This window comes from Prunus persica, chromosome G5, assembly GCF_000346465.2.
Source record: "Prunus persica cultivar Lovell chromosome G5, Prunus_persica_NCBIv2, whole genome shotgun sequence".
Lineage (NCBI taxonomy): Eukaryota > Viridiplantae > Streptophyta > Magnoliopsida > Rosales > Rosaceae > Prunus > Prunus persica.
Window position 1 is genome coordinate 15,661,780 of NC_034013.1, and position 20,411 is coordinate 15,682,190.

General features: G+C 37.5%; 2 protein-coding genes and 1 long non-coding RNA gene across 4 annotated transcripts; 1 reads left to right on the plus strand and 2 right to left on the minus strand.

Annotated features, from left to right (window-relative positions):
* LOC18777906 lies at window positions 1,250-3,088 on the minus strand. Its single transcript, XR_002271804.1, has 4 exons — window positions 2,507-3,088; window positions 2,099-2,385; window positions 1,648-1,728; window positions 1,250-1,550 (listed from the first exon to the last, which is right to left on the minus strand). It is a non-coding gene; the product is annotated as an uncharacterized LOC18777906 (long non-coding RNA).
* LOC18777496 lies at window positions 4,276-7,499 on the minus strand. The gene is made up of 10 exons (XM_007209376.2): window positions 7,256-7,499; window positions 7,003-7,169; window positions 6,853-6,917; window positions 6,494-6,534; window positions 6,275-6,363; window positions 6,067-6,180; window positions 5,717-5,794; window positions 5,179-5,244; window positions 4,730-4,810; window positions 4,276-4,632 (listed from the first exon to the last, which is right to left on the minus strand). Exons 1-10 carry the CDS (start codon window positions 7,371-7,373, stop codon window positions 4,525-4,527), a joined length of 927 nt encoding a protein of 308 aa, XP_007209438.2. The 5' UTR covers window positions 7,374-7,499; the 3' UTR covers window positions 4,276-4,524.
* On the plus strand, window positions 15,248-16,798 carry LOC18777370. Of its 2 annotated transcripts, none has more exons than XM_020564241.1 (3): window positions 15,248-16,022; window positions 16,146-16,311; window positions 16,423-16,798. In XM_020564241.1, the coding sequence occupies exons 1-3, from the start codon at window positions 15,739-15,741 to the stop codon at window positions 16,543-16,545; spliced, it is 573 nt and encodes a 190-aa protein (XP_020419830.1). In that variant the 5' UTR covers window positions 15,248-15,738; the 3' UTR covers window positions 16,546-16,798. The 2 variants fall into 2 exon arrangements, with proteins under 2 accessions (XP_020419830.1, XP_007209652.1); XM_007209590.2 differs by having other exon boundaries at window positions 15,256-16,010.

Sequence of the window (20,411 nt, forward strand, 5' to 3'; positions counted from 1 at the left end):
GAATCCAAACAACAGTGGGTAACCATATTAACCACTATGGGGCCTGAATTTTTGCACTTTATTATATAGATATACTCTGTTAACAGAACAAGTACGGAATTGAAAATGAAACCCTAGTTTTCTTTCCAACAAGTGATTCTTCTACCTTATTGCTCAAAAAAATTAACAAACCCCCTTAATCAACTGAACCGCAAAACTATTAATATTCAGAATTACTTGAACTTGTAAAAATTCAGAATTAGACATCAAATCAACCCCAACCCAGGAAAAGATTTTTACTTTTTAGAAAGAAATAAAACCCATAATTCCAGAGACCCCAGATCAGAACAAAGCAACCATTTTGTAGAAAAGAAAGAAGAAAACACCCGGAGGAAATGCATAATTAGATAGAGAAAATGTCAAATTTACTGATACACCTACCTACAGATGGAAATGCTAGGCAGAACAAATGGGAATTCAATATAATTCCAAGAAATAAAACAAAAGATTTCGTGGAAATTTGGGGTCTTTTTTTAGGTCAGAAACTAGAATTTCAATTAAGGGAAAAGGCAACATATGCAGAACCTCAACTCCCCCCTTTTTCTTCTATCCCACCACTTAGAACCCTCTATGCAGCCACTCTCACCAATTTTGCAGGTGTGTTGGAATCGTAGTTATTCATGGAAGAACATAAAAAAGGGAGAAAGAACATATTGCTAACAACAGAAGCGTTGAATTTTGTTAGAGAGATGGAAAACGTTGGGTAGAATCAGATGGTGTTATCTTGGTTAGTATATATAAAAAGATTCTGAAAGTGTTAAGAATCAAACTGAGAAGATATGAAAGAGAGTTGTACAAATACATAAATTGAAGAAAGCAATATTTAGCAATCCAAACTGAAGTAAAAGGACTCAGATATCTCAAAACTCGTGTAGAGGCTAAAATCGCGGAACAAACTCATGTGTGATTTTGATTGTTTCTGATTGAGAGTGTAATTTATTGCATCGTTTCAACTTCAAAGACCCGAAAACAAAGTTCTCAATCAACCATTCTCAGACATTGAATATTAGTGATTTGAACTGTTCTGTCTTCTTCACGTTGGTTTCATCGGTTATGTTCTGTATTTGAGTTTTGCATGTCATGGGAGCATTTGTCGATACATAATCAGAGTAAGCACTCTTTGTTTGCTCAAACAATACAAAACAACATAGTAAATTAGTAGTGTAATTACAACGTCTTATATCAATAACTTATGAACGGCAAAATCCTCATTTTTGTTTTTGTTTTTGTTTTTTCGCAGGAAATGTCTGGTTGGTATTAAAACTCTTTAACTGATGGAAGATATTTTAATTTCATTTACAAATTTGCGCACTCTCAATGGGCACATCTCGTGTCAGCAGTTTTTCTTTAAGGTATGTGTCGTGAGATCTTGTAATCCATCTTTTGTCTTTCATTTCATGATGTCAATTTCTTGAGCAGCCAAGTTGGAACCTGCGCATCTTCATTCTTCCATTCAAAGCAAGAGCCAAAACATCAAATTCCTCAACATACCAGAGCTCAGATACGACCGCCTGAATTATATTTTGAGGACCATGTAAGCTCATGGATAGGAGGATACACACAAATCACATACCATAAATTACTGTGGTTATAAATAACATATCTCACCTCAAATCCCCGGAGTTCATTGTTTAGACGATCAACAAGCCCATGAAAGAAGTGGACCTGATCCCCAGTATTAGATAGCATCTGAACATGAAAAAATAAAGAGAAGAATAAAGAATAAACTAACAGAACATATATAGATCTAATGGCATGTAATGGCAACCAGCATGAAAATGATATGACACATGTTTCCTTGAACTCTCAATTCATGGAAAGTTCTGGATCTCATCAAGGATTCTCAAATTCCATTAACTATGAAAAGTAGTCATTCATATACTATATATGAAAATTGAAAAAGAAAAAAAATTAGAAAGCAAGCCTAGTTTCTTTGAAGAGTATAAGAAAGAGACTTAACATTTTCAGCAGATCACTGCAGTATTAAAACAATTACATGTCACACTAAGCAATGAAATAGGCTACTAATTGCACTCAAAGAGCCTTTAGATGATACTACCGTGGATGATGCTTTCGGGTGACCCAGAAGCCTTGCAAATGATGTATGAAGAATAGCCGCATCATACTGCAGGAGATAATTGCTACAACCATTAGATACTGGAGGAAAACAAGCTATTTACTCTCAGTCTATCAGTCTACCACTAATATTGCACAGCGCACTAATGAGGCCAGGTCATTACTTCAAACGGGGCGCCTGTGTTTTCCCTATTGAAGGTCATCACTAAAAACACAGATCTATGTTCCCCCCGATTTACTGTCATTGATGCATGCTCCTCCATGTGCAAACTGGACAGAGAACAGAGATATATAGAACAAGTCAAGTTAATCCTTTCAGACAATCGAAAAAGTTTATAACATAAAAAATAACGGCGAATCAGGAAAAACAACAATTAAGCTGTGCACTGACCTTGGGTAAGGGTGAACGCCCATATTTGTGAGAGCTGGCCCTACTGGCGCCTAGTAGGTGAAACTCCTCCCATATTGATTTCTTCAAATCGACCAGTTGGATTTGTTGGGTGGAAAGCGCTGCTAGAGATTTCTCGATCTCTGATATCTTGCCCAGGAGCTCATCTTCGCGTGAAGCCATCGTCAAGGCACGGTCCAGAATATCTTGACCTGAGGGAGCACAGCGGCGGCAGAAGGTTGAGATATTTTCCGATCCACCATGATACCAGATGATTGATAGGGCCTTTGCTATTGAAATGCTAAATTGAGGGACAAGGGAATTTAGGATTTGGGGATGCTGCTGCAGAGGGGAGTTTTTATAACGGTTGGTTGGTGGTATGATATTGGGAAAGTTTCGAACTCGTGTAAAATTCTAGACGCTGCTATTCTTTTTTGTTCTAGTTATGTTATACTAAAACCCCACGATTAGTTGTGTACTTTCATAGCGCTGCACGACCAACTTTCGATGCACCACCAGCCTCACCACCAGGTTGCCTCGCACTGCCTCATGATGAACGAGTGCCTTTGTTGTTCATAATCCCACCAGCCCTTCATAATCGCATGCCACGCAAGAGATTCATAAGGCACACGTTTGTGATTGATGAAAACGTATGCCTTCATAATCCTTACTCCGACAAGAAAATTTGAAACCACAGATTCTTTGGTTGATTTATGAAGGGATATATTTTTTAATTTTGGGAAGAAAAAAAAATTTGAGTCATGCCAAGTGTTTTATCTGTTTTGTGTCTCTTTCGGTTCTCGTACAGTAAGCTGTTGCGGCTCTTTGTTGGCTTGTCCTGATTGACTGTTATCTATTGCTTTCTCAGTTTCGTTTGTTGCTGTTGTCTCTTCTTCCCTTGTTTCCAATCTCTTAACTTATTCGAATTCTTGTGGATTATTTTTTATTTTAGATTTCTTTGGATTGGAGCGTCTGCCAAATTCAGGTATGGTGTTAAATATTCTGCCAAAGTAGTCCTTTTAGCAGAATTTTTTGAGTGCTATATTGTAATTACAATACTGGTTTTCTTGCAGATTTCTTTTATTGTTAATTTTTAGAAATGGTTCTTGCAGATTTCAGGATCTACTTCTGCATACCCAACTTATCTGAAAAATTCCAGAGGCCATGCAACTGTAGAGAAAGCATAAACCTACACTACACTGGGTCCACAGAGCTTGCAATCTAAGACAACAGAATTGAGTTCAGACAGTACGTATAGAAACTACAAGTGCTGGCATTTCTGTCTATCTCCATAAGTTCATTATTACTAGCAGAGTGAACACTGATGCTCGGATTTTGTCCAGTAGTAGCTGAATGAGATGAACTTGAAAATTTTTCCTTCATGTCATGACAGAATGAAAGAGTGGTGTACAAATACATACAATGAAGAAAGCAATATTTAGCAATCCAAACTGAAGGAAAAGGACTCGGACATCTCAAAACTCATGTGTAGAGGCTAAAATCGCGGAACAAACTCGTGTGTCATTGGGATTGTTTCTGATTGAGAGTGTAATTATTGCATCGTTTCAACTTCAAAGACCCGAAAACAAAGTTCTCAATCAACCATTCTCAGACATTGAATATTAGTGATTTGAACGGTTCTGTCTTCTTCACATTGGTTTCATCAGTTGTGTTTTGTATTTGAGTTTTGCATTTGAAGTGTCATGGGAGCATTTGTCGATGCATAATCAGAAGTGAGCACTCTTTGTTTGCTCAAACAATACAAAACAATCTAGTAAATTAGTAACGTAATTACGTCTTATATCAATAATTTATGAACGCAAAAATCCTCATTTTTGTTTTTGTTTTTTTCACAGGAAATGTCTGGTTGCCATTAAAACTCTTCAACTGAAAGAAGATATTTTAATTTCATTTACAAATGCACACTCTCAATGGGCACATCTTGTGTCAGCAGTTTTTCTTTAAGGTATGTGTCGTGAGATCTTGTAATCCATCTGATGTTTGTCTTTCATTTCATGATGTCAATTTCTTGAGCAGCCAAGTTGGAACCTGCGCATCTTCATTCTTCCATTCAAAGCAAGAGCCAAAACATCAAATTCCTCAACATACCAGAGCTCAGATACGACCGCCTGAATTATATTTTGAGGACCATGTAAGCTCATGGATAGGTGGATACACACAAATCACATACCATAAATTACTGTGGTTATAAATAACATATCTCACCTCAAATCCTCGGAGTTCATTGTTTAGACGATCAACAAGGCCATGGAAGAAGTGGACCTGATCCCCAGTATTAGATAGCATCTGAACATGAAAAAATAAAGAGAAGAATAAAGAATAAACTAAGAGAACATAGATAGATCTAATGGCATGTAATGGCAACCAGCATGAAAATGATATGACGCATGTTTCCTTGAACTCTCAATTGATGGAAAGTTCTGGATCTTATCAAGGATTCTCAAATTCCATTAACTATGAAAAGTAGTCATTCATATACTATATATGAAAATTGAAAAAGAAAAAAAATTAGAAAGCAAGTCTAGTTTCTTAAAAAGAGTATAAGAACGCGACTTAACATTTTCAGCAGATCACTGCAGTAAAACAATTACATGTCACACTAAGCAATGAAATAGGCTACTAATTGCACTCAAAGAGCCTTTAGATGGTACTACCGTGGATGATGCTTTCGGGTGACCCAGAAGCCTTGCAAATGATGTATGAAGAATAGCCGCATCATACTGCAGGAGATAATTGCTACAACCATAAGATACTGGAGGAAAACAAGCTATTTACACTCAGTCTATCAGTCTACCACTACTATTGCACAGCGCACTAATGAGGCCAGGTCATGAAGATGAGATCCAGGATGTAACAACTATGAGTTCCATATGAGAAAGAATGAAATAACTTGTTGGGGACCACACACCCCCTTACCACGAGAGGTCAGTTTAGCAGCCAAAAGATAAATCAGAAAGGAATAAGTTCTGTAAGCTGGGAAATCGTCACCTCAAGCAAGAGCTACTGTCGTTCAGTTTCAAATTCAGGCAAAAGTGTATATTAACATTAAAACCTCGGTTCTAAGCTTGAGTTTATAGATGATCTCAAGTCATTAAAGAGTATTCTGTTAGTTAACTTCACAACTCTTAGTCTACATAGTTTGGGGGTACTACACTAAAATAAAATGAATTAAGACATAGGTACGGTTCTTACAAGTTGCTTCTCTGGTGCCCGTGGAAGTGCAGTCCTCAATTTTGCACGAATGGTTATAGGATCTGATCCAGATATTACCTAAATTGGAACACAAACATTAAGTGCAAAAGAGTGATTCCAGCAAATAATTATATCTCATATAGTTGCCTTGATGGTTAAACTACAAGACATACTACTGCATAACACGTCACGATGTCCTCAAATTGGGGAAGGGGAGAGAAAATGCAAATTTGTAAAACTGTTGAAATCAAGAAATACCCTATTTTTACAAGCATTACATAATTCCTGTTTAACATACATTAAGAGAATGGAGGCATTAAAGAGTGAGTACATCAGTTATGGAAAACAACCTGCCAGCACCCAAGAAGCACACCTGTTGAAGTTAAAACCACCCTGTCTAGGACAATTTTTAAAGGGCAGAGTTCCTGTGTGACAGCTCTAACAGCAGCTGCTTCGGCTTCAATCTGACCCCAAAAAAAGGGTTCAAAAACTAAATTGACATGTAAGTGAAAAGAAAGATGCAAAGAAACAAATAAATGGCTCCAAAAAGGCTGTTACCTCATCTTGAGTGGCAGGAACAGGTGAAATATGGTGTGAGGCATGGAACATACTAAAATGGTACAAGCTGGAGTTCTGAAACCAAATCACTAACAAAGAAATGCATAAGCATACCAACAAATTGTAAACACTGAGTCGACAACAGATGAACTAATCCTAATTTGAGCTATGATTATGTAGTCTGTCAAGGATTTTATAAAATGACAAACAATAGCTTACCTTTATCAAAGTACGGATCGAGTATAGGTTTAAGAGCCTCCCTGCAACAAGTCAATCATGAACGCACAACTTCAATGAAAGAGTACTAAGCTGAAGCTATGAAATTATACCCAACGTTATAATTTTGCAGATTAAAAAAATCCAAACTTTAATGTGCTTGATTTCAGAGAACGCTTCTCTATGCTCCATTACATTTAGAACTAATAAATAAAGTTCCCAAATTTAATAATCAAAATGATACATAAATGCTGATATCAACTAAAAATCTTCTTTTTTTATTTCACGTGTTAGCATTGATAATTTGAATAGGAAAACTCAAATCAACAACACATGAACAGAGAAAGAAAGCAAATACTGACGATATCGGAACCGAATACTGTGTGCTCAGATGCAAAACATTAGCACGTACAGGGGGATTTGCTGCCTACAGAGAACACATACAACCCAATCAGCCAAAGCTCCAAAGCCTAAAACTTTAATCAATCAATCAATTGAGATATTAAGTTTACCTTAAGTATAGGTGCTACAGATCCATCCTTGATGGTAAAAATATCAGAAAGCGAGAGAGACTGAGAAGTGTGGCCATGTTGGAGAAAAAGCGGTCCGTGCTGATCCAAATCCCTAGCCATCCGATCGTACAAGGCGGACCTCCGCTCCTTATTGGAAACCATTGAATCTGGAAGGAAAATGTTGAATAAGAACCCAATTTCTCGGGAACCAAACAGAAAGAGTGAAATAGTGAAGGAAAGCAATTGAATTTACCAGAAGCGGGTGTGTAATTGTGTGAAGAATCAGAGATCCGGAGCGCCATTTGGAAGAGAGAGTAGAAGAGTAAGGCAGAGAAGAGCCAGAGGAAAGCTACGGTTTTGGAGCGATTCATGCCACTACGTCACCGCCACCACCCAACTCATCAGCACGATTTAGCCATAAGCTCACCGCTGGCTCTGAGACTGGAAAAATTCATAACGGTTTGGTTAATGTTCTTTTTCTTTGATCAACAACAAAAAGAAAAAGAAAAGTCAGAGAAGTTGGTGGCGGTTAAGATTAAAAAGGAAGTAAAAGTTATCATCTTTTATGTTAATTACTGTTTCGTAATTTTGGGTTTGTTGGTGTGTTGTCCATTTTCTTGTTTTGAATTTGACTAATCATTACATCTTAGCAGTAACAGAGTGAAAATAATTTGGAGACGCTTCAATACGCAAACGTAAAAAATTCTCATTTGGATCCCCAAAAAAAAAAAAAAAAAAAAACGTTCTCATTTGGAAATGGAAATTGAGGTCATGAATGCAATCTCCGGATAGTTTGAAAAAACAATAATAATAACTCAACTCATATGAGTGAAACTAAGATGCATGCATCCAATGCGTGAATTTCCAACTTCTTGTAAAAAGATTATAGAAACTGTAACTACATAAGAAAATGATAATTAGATTTTTAGCTAATAAATGTAGTTAGTCCACCTGTTAAAAAATTTCTGATTCTGCCCTTGGTTGGATTGGGGCATACATTTGTTGTGCTTCTAAGTAATTTTGGGTTCAAGCCATCATGTGTATGAGTTTTTTCATGAGACCACTATTGGTGTGCAAATCAAAGTCCTTTTCCATTAAGGTAGACTACGACTGCACATAGAATGAGGAAATTCTCCAAAGGAAAAATAAAAGGAGGTCAACAATTCTAAAGAATATTTATGGATCATCATCTGGCCGGCAGTAAATGGGCCAAAGTGGGTAGATCTAAGCCTAATAGGACAAAGCCCGACCTGACTTGTTGCTTACTCTTGCCCAGCTCAACTTGCTCTAAGATTGGATAGGTTTCGGCCAAGGGTTTGAAACCTTGAGTCAACCCGCAGCTCGACCCATTTGAGTTTGTCTAGGCCCTACCTGATTAAGCTCGTCTAGGCCCAGACCGCCCCGCCTATCAATATAATAAATAATAATAACAATAAATATAATATAATACCCAATTAAATACTATACTTATTCATGCAATTTTCTAACTTGTCAAGCTCCAATTTTCTCAATCTCTCTAAATCCTCAATCCTTTGGTGGTGGTGGTCTCATTCCCTTATTCTCTTAAATTTCAAGCTATAATTTTTTCAATCTCTCTAAATCCTGATTCCTTGGTGGTGGTGCTCTTATTAATTGGCTATGGTGGTGCTCTCATACCTTTATAATAAAAAGTTATAAAAGATTTGTCAATGAAGTCTAACTCAATGGAAAAAAGGCATTGACTTGTAAACTAGAGGTCTCAAGGTTCGAACGCCCATGGCATCTTAGTTGTGTGTATTAAAAACACTCATTCCCTGTAGTTTATATCATTGCTTGTACTAAAAAAAGTTATAAATGTTATAAATCTAGAGAATTAAGGAGAGAATTTGGGAGCAGAGAATTGAGGAGAGAAATGGAGGAAGCAGAGAAAAACTCTACCCCTCTTTCAGATTGTCTATGTTTATATCATTAACAATGTGGGCCCCTTTCCAACATGTGGGCTCCACACCAAATAATTTACAACACTCCCCCTTGGAGACCACAAATGATACAGAATATGTCTCGTTAAAAACCTTACCAGTAAAAACCCAGTGGGACAAAAACTGGTCAAAGGAAAAAAGAGTACATAAGCATGTGTAACATAAAATTCTATGTATATTGACGCGCGTGCGACACTGCCTCGTTAAAACCTTGCCAGGAAAAATCCAGTGGGATAAAAACCTGGACGAAGGAAAAAGAGTACAGTGTTTGAAGATCTTTATTGATAGCACGCTCCCCCTGATGCTTGGCAAAATATCTTTAAGTCATACTGTTGATCACCTTTCTGAATATCGTAGTTGACACTGCTTCTGTGAGTCAATCTTGAGCGACACTGCCTCGTTAAAACCTTACCAGGAAAAATCCAGTGGGATAAAAACCTGGATGAAGGAAAAAGAGTACAGTGTATGAAGGTCTTTATTAAAACCACGCTCCCCCTTATGAATATCTCCCCCTGAAAAATTTATGACTAGCCATCCCAAAGTGGTGGTGATGGAGCTGAGCTCTAGCTGGTCTAGTATACTTCCGGAAAAACATTTAAGGACCAACGGATAAGACTCATAAAAATGCTTCAATACTTTCTTAGTATAAGCAAGAATCTCGTTGGCACAATGCTCGATCCTTAAGTCGAGACAAATATTTCGTGAATTCTGCAGAAGCTTTAATGTGTTGCAATCACATTATAATCAATGTACTCACTGATGTAATTTATGCATATTAATATTGAGTACAAATTTTGTGCTTCATGCACATGTCCTTTAGGGACTTGCTTTATGCAATGTCAATCCTCTTAACGGATTTTGTCTAAAAGGGATTAAACTTTATGACACATTATATAGCTTTAACCCAGCTATTTATACATCTTTAGGGAATCGCTTCTGGCGATATGCTCCGTGCATTTAATAACCCTTAAAGATAATATGTTGGTCTCCGTAATTGTGTAATAAGAGGGGGCACAATTGAATCTGTAAATATGGAGAAAACCCAACATTCCTTGTTTCTGCTAGAAACAGTGTGTCATACAAAGTAGGTATATTCCTTTTTATTCCGAACACCCAAGTATAAATTTCAGTATTAACATCTTTTGGGGTTCGTACTGTGGGTTTGTTCTTTCACGTTCATTCTTATCTATAATGGAATTACCTCATTCCATTTTGGCCAATGATATTGTCGACATTTAATAATTGAACGTGGTTCCAATCAACACAGCCCATTGATGATTTGAGTAGCTACTCCAAAATCAAAAATTGTCATTCATCAAGTCATGATCCCACCATTCTCATGTGCATGCGCATGCATCAATTATAAACATTTCTTTGCTTTTGGGTACCCAAGCCACTGCAGGGGTCTTTTATTATGTGAGAATGTGGATTATAACCTCCAATGGAGCGTTATTTTATAGTAGGGCGTGGATAATCTCCATTTAGGGAGTTGGAACATTTAGAACTCATATATCTGTCATACGGCAGGCATGCCACAGATTAATACATACATGTCAATTAATTTATGGGACTTTAACCCATATAATTTGCTATGCATTCGGCGTGCACAATGTCAATATTGACATGTCAAAGGATTGTCCTTTCGGGACTTCAATCCACATCATTTGCTACGCAACAGGCGTGCATCATATTGATCACTACTATACCCATATTCTGTTCTTATGGGACTTTAATCTGTGCAGTGTATTATCAATGTATCAAACTTGCAATCTGTAAAATTTGCGTTAATAATTCATGGATACATACAAGCCATTCTTTTGGAACGGACTTATCTCCCCATTTGGTTACCTTTCAAGACAAAATATCAAATAGGTATATAAGCATAAAATAACACAAGTATTGCTTACATCCTTAGGTGGGAGAAACTTTTCTCAAGTATCATTCAAGCTCGTATCGGCCCAGTAAATATAAAGTATCGCTTGATGATCTTGTTATATCCTGCAAGAGCAAAAATCACAATTCTTTTCTCTGTCAAAAATAAATAACTCTCAGAGTTAGGATCACTGCAAGGATTCTTTCTTCGGATGTTCATTCTAAAGAAATAAAATCCCTTATGAACAGAGAATTATAAAAAGAGAAAAAATGCAAAAAGATTGTGATATTGATTGCAAGGTAAGGTAAGCAATCAAGGAAGGAAGCTGGTGGGAGCAGACAACAAGCTCTCATTTCTCCTAGTCTAGAAGGACCTCAGGAGATTAGAGCATAAGGTTGCCTTCACAGTTCCCTGATGTAGTGGAAACATGATCAGGGATAGTCTTGCTTCTCGGGCATATTGAGTGCTTACTGATAAGAAAAACAAGTAAATATCGCATCACTAGGTATAGACTAAACTGGATGTCTTCTGCAAAGAAAATTTCGTTAGTAACACATTTATACACAATGAATAGGTAGAACCGGTGAATTTCAAGTTAACCATAGGAAAATTGCAAGATTCTCGGGATGCTTTTGAAAAAGTAGCTCCGTGAAATCCGTAAAGCAAGATCGGCTTTGAAAATAATACTTGAAAACGCCGAAAGTACCGACAGGCATTATTAGAGGCCACGTGAAGTTTTGGACTCTGGGAAAGAAAAAGATAATATGGGGATTCGAGAAGATATTGGGGTCCTGAAAAACAGTAGCCATATTTCCTCCTATAGATATGGCCTTTGCAAAACTTGATTGGAGCAACTGCGTTTCAACTCAAATTTCTTCATTTTCTGAAACTTTAGTTTTCCTAAGACTTTCTTCGAAACCTTCTCAAAAATGGCTTCCTCTTCTTCCTGCCCAAATTATTTCAATTTAAATGATGCTCCCACAACAACCAGTGACGCCAAAGTTTGGCGTCCATCCTTTGTATCCCAAAATCGTCATCTCACAGTTAATGATTCTGTGATGATGAATGATGCTACTGCTGTCATAGTAGCTAGGAATTTCATTACTCCAATGGATGAAATGCTGTTAACAGGGAGGTCTGAGGAAGAGGCTATTGATGACTCAATGGCTTTTAGCATTCAGAGTGCTGCTTCTGTTTCTAACATGGCTGATCGTTTGCGTGCTAGAGCAAACGAGGTTGAGAAGCTGACAACTGAAAATTCGTCTCTTCAAAGAATGTTTCATGAGTCTCAACAGGAGGTTGAGAAACTTAAAGGAGAGAATAATTCCTTGTTGAAACTAGTGAGTTCGTACTCTGTTGATACACTGAGAAGGCTAGACATGCTGCAGGTCTCCAATGAAAGAATTTTGGGAGACCACGAGAAGCTCATGGCCAAGCTTAAGAGGCGCCGTACTCTTCCTTCAGAGGCTTCCAGAACATAATGTAATTTTATAGATTTTACAGGGCCTGCACCTTCATTGCAGGTGGAAAAAATCTATCTGTTGTATGTTCCTGTAATAATAATTGCGCACATTCTTAAACTTGCACCTGTGGTTTTTACGTCTTTTCAAAATGACGGTTTGGAACCTTGTGCCTTATAGATTCAAATAACCACATCGATTCTCCCAAATTTCATATTTCAACGCATGGTAGCCCGAAACTTTTGGCCTGGGCACAAACTCAGAATTTATTTGCCCTTTTCAAATGGACATAAAATATGAATTGAGTAAAAGCCATGATAATATTGCAATATAGTAGTGAAGAGCATTAACTACTATATACCCACAACTTCAAGTTTAGGATCTCTCATATATTTGGATCCATGGGCTTCCGGCCCAGATATAACAAAATATGTGGGGAGCCTCAATTCATTATTTGAGGTTTATATTGATATTATCCATTTCGCGGTGTATTCTTAACAACCGGAATTCACAAAATATATTTCTTCCTTGAGGTGTCGATTATAACAAAATCGAACTTTAAATTCATCATCTTCTTATGCCAAAGAAATATGTGGCATACCACAATTTGCAATAATACCTCAAGGGTTGTCCATTTAATTGTTGGAACTTCAGGTTCTCAACACTGTTAAATTTTGAACTTCAGGCCAAAGCCACATATTCTCATGGTATGGACATTTTTACAATTTTCTGTACATATTTCGGGACTTCAAGCCCTTACATAATTGTCCATATTTTGAGGAACTTCTGGCATCTCATTTAATTGCTCATCCATGAGTTTAAGGAACTACAGGTTCCCTTTTGTATATAGTGACGGTTTACCCAAAATGGTTCATATTTATGCATACGTCACTATTCATGTAAATAGTACTATTCATCAAGTCATGAATACGTATCTATTCATCTGCCAGTACAGTTATCATCAATGTGTACGGCACCATGAACCAATACGGTACTGTTACATCATTAAGGAACTCTAGGTCCTTATTTACATGTCAGGGATCAAGGACCCTTAAGTCCAATCACATGTTTACAAATACAGTACCGGAGAGACTGCCAGCTCTCATTTTAATATCATCATCAAGGATCTTCAAGTCCTGATGTAATTGTATGATGAGGATCAAGGAACTTCTGGTCCTGATCTGCATACTGTAAAAACTCATCATACAGCACAATTAATCCATAAAATAAATTGCTGATAAATAAATTACTGGTATGGACGATAAACCCGCACCATACTTTAAATAAATTAAATAGCTTGCTGTATGGACGTTAATCCCGCACCATACCTTAAATAAAATTAAATGTGCGGTAAAGTAAACGTGCTTGTATGGGCACTAATTCTGCTCCATACATTTAAATAAAAGTAAAGGCGTGGACGATAAAACCCGCACCACCCTTTAAATAAATATTGCCGTATGGGTAATAAACCTACACCATACCATAAATAAAATAAATGTGCGGTAAAGTAAGGACAATTATTTGGAGGTTCATATCAACACCACAATTAAATAATATAGTAGATAATATTATTATACTGATATATTATTAAATTCTGTAAGTATTTCGATCAAAGTGACTTTTTGGTAGAATCTCTCGGCACACAAACGATAATGATGACACGAAAGCATCTCCACTAAATCGAGTTGGTGCCAGCCATCATCCATTCATCTTGGTGCCAGCCATCATCCATTCATCTTTGCATGCCTTTGTCTACCGCCGAAAGCAAAAGCAAAAACAAGAAAAAGAAATAATTAATTGTTATTGTATCTGGGGGTCCACCACTTTGTACATAGTTTCTAATTTCCTTCTGATCTTCCCAACGAAGGAGCTCTAGGCCTTCAACATCATCAGTTGATTTTATCTGCTTTGCTTTCTTCATTATGCAATCAGCCTGGTTCCACATAGGCATGAAGCCGTCGAATTGGGTGGCTGTCACCATCTTGCCAAGGCAAAGCTTCTCTTTCTCAATGGGGGATTTACAGGTTTTGCATGATGATCCCGAACCGTAAGCGGCTGCAGCAGCAGCTGCACCATGCCCGCAAGCCAATCACTCCCAGTCTCACAAGGCCTTCAAGATCCATTAACTGAGCAGCCAGGCCTGCGCAGGAGGCTCTCTTCTCTCTCCCTCAAGCTACAGCCCATCTCATCCCCTGCAACATCATGGGCCTTGAGCAGATCCAAATCGGTTTCCGCCATGTGAGAGTATGCAGGAGGGTCCATAAGAAAATGGTGGCTCTGGGGGTGAACTTGGATCCTCTCCAGAAAACCCATCTTTGCTCAAGATCATGGGATGTAGCTCCTAAACTGGTTTGTTGGCAGTTATTGAGAGATGTTGGTTTGGTGGATTTTGGCAGAGAGTCAATCACATGCTTTCTGTGAAAGAAACAGAGCTTATGTTTTTCTTTGTGTTTTCTTTGGCTGGGTTTCATCATAGAATTCAGCTGGAATTGTTAAAAGCGAATTCGTGCTGATAACGTGTTATAAATTTAGAGAATTAAGGAGAGAATTTGGGAGTAGAGAATTGAGGAGAGAAATGGAGGAAGCAGAGAAAAACTCTACCCCTCTTTCAGATTGTCTATGTTTATATCATTAACAATGTGGGCCCCTTTCCAACATGTGGGCTCCACACCAAATAATTTACAACAATAAATACTTTTTTTTATATTTATAAAAAGGGCAAAAACCTCAGCCCGTTTAAGCCCACTCAGCCTAACCAGTTAAGCCCATCTAAGCCCGACTTAATAGGAGAGGCTGGGCATTGATATGTGAAACTTCGGCTTGGCCTTATTCAGCTCTACAACTCAAAATAGCTCGTGAAGCTCCGCGAACCCAAACATTTCAGGCTGATCAAACGAACCCTATGTTTCACACACACTTCAAACTTTATTTTTGTAGTTCAATAGAATAAGAATGTTCTAAGCTTTTAGCCATTTCGAACTCTAAAAAACCAACTGTCATTAGATGATTCTTTGAATTCTTCTGCTCATGCAGTGTTCAACTTAATCGCCTCCCCGAACAAGCTAAGTCAGCCTAACTTTGCACAAATGGATGGAACTACACAAGAACACTACAATTCCAATAAGAACCATGAAAACTTTGTTCTCCAAGTTTCAAAAACAAAGTTTAACCCCCCAAAAAAAATATAAATAAATAAATAAAGGAAAAGTTAACGCATGGTTTTGCCCGCCAACCTGAAGTGTCTTGAAATTTGAGGCGGAGACCGTACGTATAACAAGTCTGGCCTTCGGGGCACGAATTAAAACGCTAGATCCGTAGAAATGCTCTCTAACTCCCTTAAATCCCTAGTTCCCCTTTGCCTTGGAAATTTTCATACCCAACCCTAATCTCCCTTCTGCCACATGCATCATCCCCAACCCTAAATTCCCTTGTGCCCCAATTTATCATGGGGCGTCGGAAGAAATCCCAAGCTTCCAAGCTCACCTCGGGTCAAGATGACGACCCCCATGACAACTTATCGGAGATCAGGAAAGCTTTAGTCGAAAATGCCGCCCTCCAAGCCCAACTGAAGAAGGAGCTTTGCCTGCTACGCGCCAGTGAACCCGAAACGAAGAGCGCAAATCCCACTGTGGTCGCTGGCAGTTCCAAGCGCAGGCCGTTGGGTCAAGACTCCCTCAATATGTTGCCGGCTTCCTATGTGCTCGATCCTTGCCCAAGGTCAGTGACTTGGTGGGTTTCGTCTTCTAAATTATGCTCTGTTTCTCTCTGTAAAATTGTTGGTCTAAATAAAACGTGGAGGGTTTTGTATATATGTAATGTAACGTTTATAAGGTTTTTGATAATATGACTCAGTGAATGCGGGAAGAGTGTGGCTAGCATGAAGCAGCCAAAGCAAGCAGAACAAACCAAGTGTGAGAGTGTGGCCAGCATGAAGCAGCCAAAGCAAGCAGAAGAAACCAAGTGTGAGAGTGTGGCCAGCATGAAGCAGCCAAAACAAACAGAAGAAACCAAGTGTGAGGTAGGAACAAGCGTTTCTTGATGCCAAGTTGTATAAATGTGTATAAGTGTTTCTATTATTAGCCTCTCTCAATCTTAGTTTCTCATAGTATACAATCGGTATTTTTCGCAGGGAACAGTCAAGAAGAGATCCAAACCAATTGCAAAGCAGAGTTGGAAACCACCGATAACAGGAATGCCTCTTTGGCTCCAAGCACCTCTACCGGAAACAGAACTCTTGCCCAGAAGAAAATAATCTTGCTGAAGGAGGAAGCACTTCCTTTTACTCATTTCACTCTGTTAGACTGTTGCTGCTCCATCTGTTGACTGTAAAAGTAAGTTCTGAATTACATTTGGGTTTTGATATTCCTTTTGCCCCTTGCTTGTTCTATTCTACTGTAATTGTGGTCCTACTCTTCATCAAACACTTGAATGTTTTATGCAACAATTTTAAAGAATGTTTCATATATCATATATATATATATATATATATGAGAATGGTTTTAGGCTACAACTTCCATGCTAATTTAAAACATATTCAGGTTTTGAGTTTGACACAAAATTGCCTTTTGAGACAATCTGGCATTTGGGTATGTCTAATTTTGCCTTTTGAGATAAGCTAGTTTTGACACAGAATCTCTTTGTAAATAGCATTTCAGTCTAGAATAATAGACAATGTATGTAGAAAACTCCTTTTGGTTAAATATATACAGAGACCTAGACCTAGTGTAGTTACCAATTACTTGTACTTGTGCCCAATGCTGGGCCCCAAATATGTAACCCATTTCAAAGTGCGTTGGTGGGTTACCTTAAAAACATTTGGGCCCAATTTCAACTGTGCTGGTATTGGGCAACCAAAGCAGTAGACTAGTTTAGTAGATAACTCAATTTCAGAGGTTGAGCTAGGGGTCTGTTTGTTTGCTTGTAACTTTTTCATAATAATGCATTAGTTTTTGAATGTGCCTACAAGGCTACACCACCAGTCAATTTCAATAAGCCAACCTCTCCCAACATGAGGCATCCAACTGGAGAAATCTAGTATCATCACAAGCATGACATTTAATTTAAGGGTGGATGTGGATGTGGTGGTGGGTCTTTTCATCCAATTTACCTGCTTGCCAACAAACAATCCATAGGCTAAAAGCCAGTAGCTAGGCAGGCACATGTGACAATGTCACTGTATCTATTTCCATCATAGATTTTTTTTTTTTTATAATATAAAAAAAAAGAAAAAAGAAAAAGAAAAAGCCAAGTCTAAGTGGAAGGGAGGGTTATAAGATTTTATGGGCCCGACCCGATCAAAGCCCCAAACCAAACAAATGAAATGAAATTATGAAAGAAAAAAGAGATTTTATGGGCCAAATTAGGGGAATAAGCTGACTGTTTATGTACTTATGGAGTAATAAACCCCAAATGGAGGCAGGCTTGTTGGTTCAGTCTGGAAGATTACATGCATGGCTTACAAGTTTAGGATGGTCTAATCATGCTATTTTTGGCTGCTGGGGGCCATTGGCTGTCCATAGGGATTTCATGTCCATGACCATGTGCATAGATTGTGTACGAACCAGACCAAGCTATATTTTGCGATGATGATATGACACAGATTTCCCACACAACGGCATCAAAGCCAGTAAATGCCAAAACACACTTGTCATGATCATCACTGCCTAATAATATATATATATATATATATATATATTATATGTATATCTGCTACTATATGCCCTCATAGCCATGTGTGTTTGCCGTTAATTCTATGTATATGCTACGTATTCTCTTAAAATCATTATTATTCTGAAATTGTAGCACTCTCTCTTGTACTATGTACATGTCTATTTTTTCACTCGGCTCGCGTTATAGGATGTTTAAGCTTGGAGAGACGAGAATGAGAATCGAACTCTTAACATAAATGCGGTGATAACCATTGTCAACACTGCTAAATTCATTTACATATACTGGCTTATGAGCAGACCAAACCTACTATAAATTGGAGCAGCAAATTAATACATTTTTGCACATTAACCCTAACTGCTCGAACCATCCAACCACCCCATTGTTACCAGGCATGTACATCAAACCTATATTATATATCCTAGCAACAAACTAATAATTTTCTGACCAGAAAACCTATATTTTATATATTCAGAAATGTACCAATACTAATAATATATATGGCAAATCCGTTTACCTTTTTGACAAGAACCGGTTAATTCAAATCGAAGGTTAAAGTAAGATTTTATTCTTCAGTTCTTTTTTTCTTTTTTTACTGTTGCTTTTCACGATAATATCTTTTGATATCCTTTGTGTTGCATAGTTATAATTTTGGATTAATAACATTATGAACAGCAGACATTTATTCGATAGTATATAGATTATTATATTAAAAAAACTTTCAAACGCACGTATGTCTAATCTCTGAGTGTGTACAACACTTAATCAGATTAGACATTTATATTTGGCATATACCTGCATATTTAAATACACGATAGCAACAAGTAATCACTTTACACTTGTTTTTTTATACTTTATACAAAAAATTAGGATCACTAAGAATATAAATATATTAACAACATCGATGGCCCACAATGAATTAGAGCACTACCAAGATTTGCATTGATCCCAATAACTCAAGACTCCAAAATTATAGGTAAGAGAGACTTTCATGAAATGGAAATAGCATTATTTTGTTGTTTTTGATTAATATTGTTATGACAGTTTCGATCTCTTAGACCACAGGAGTCCAAGAGATTGTGGTCACCCATCGTTGGATATTGATCCAATGGTTCAAAAAAGTTTCTTAAAATGAGTGTAAGAGTGAGTGAACCGTTGAATTTACATCCAACGGTAAGTGACCACAAATCTCTTGGACCCCTGTAGTCTAAGAGATCATGACTGATTGTTATGATACGAGTGATAACGCTTCTATGTGGTATAGTATTATTGGCCGGAAATAGTAAAACAGTGATATCTCCATTGCAACTAAGTTTTTTTTACCTATACCTAGAGTATGGATCCAGTAAAAGAAAAAAAAAACATGAAAACTTTCAAACGGGTAGCTAGTTTTCAATTTTCATAAATTCTAGAATTTTTCATATCTTTCTTTCTTTGAACAAGTTAATACAAATTAAACAAACCCTACCAGCCAGGGCACAAGTATTTAAGACATATGCACGATAGGATAGGACATTACTAGATTTATATGCCATCTGCTCTTTTTCAAGGCCATTGACAATCGTCCCCTTCAGTTATTACGAATATAATCTTTAGCTTTAGGTATATATCAAACCATCAATTGGTGCAAGAGTATGGTCCTTGTAATATTTTGTTCATTTTTCTATTTGGGGATTTTGTTCTATAAGTTTTAAAGCATAAAATAATTTATCCACCCCTATAAAAAGAAAGGAAAATATATGTAGCATAATGCTGATTGGTTAAGGGGGGAGACAGTAACAAGTTGAGCCATGGGGGGCATATGAAACACCAGAATTCCACAATTTTTCCGATCCTCTAGTTGACGGGAAAAAAAATGTATATCACAGAAATAACACTATTTTCGTACTCTTCATCAATCACATTATGTCGCAAGTACATAATAATTCTTTCGAAATACGACTAATGAAGAATAGCAAAACAATGTAATATCCGTGATATTCAAGTTCTTCTTTTCGTTGGTAGTTTGAGACCCAATCATTCAATGGTACCCAATCAAAACGTAATTCCATCAAAATGAAGGGTCCAGATTGATTTAAGAGATGGTGGGCCATGATCCAGTAGAGTTATTAAATAAATTTAAAACTCACCACCGATCCCCCTCAATGGTGTCAGCAACTGCACCATAAGGAAAAAAAAGAAAGAAAAGAAAAAAGATAGAGGAATGATCCACCTGTTTGTCAGTGACGTTGTATATTGGTTTGGGCAATGACCAGCACCCTGACCCCACCACCTGAGCCAACACCTGGAACTGATAAGGTGCGGACCCTACCGTCCTATTACCCCCACCCCCTCTCTGAAAATCTTAATCATTGATGCAGTAAACCCTTCGAGATTCATGGCAGGAGAGAGCCATGTATATAGAATCAGAAGGATATCAAAAGGCTGTGAAATTTTTTTAATACCTACATT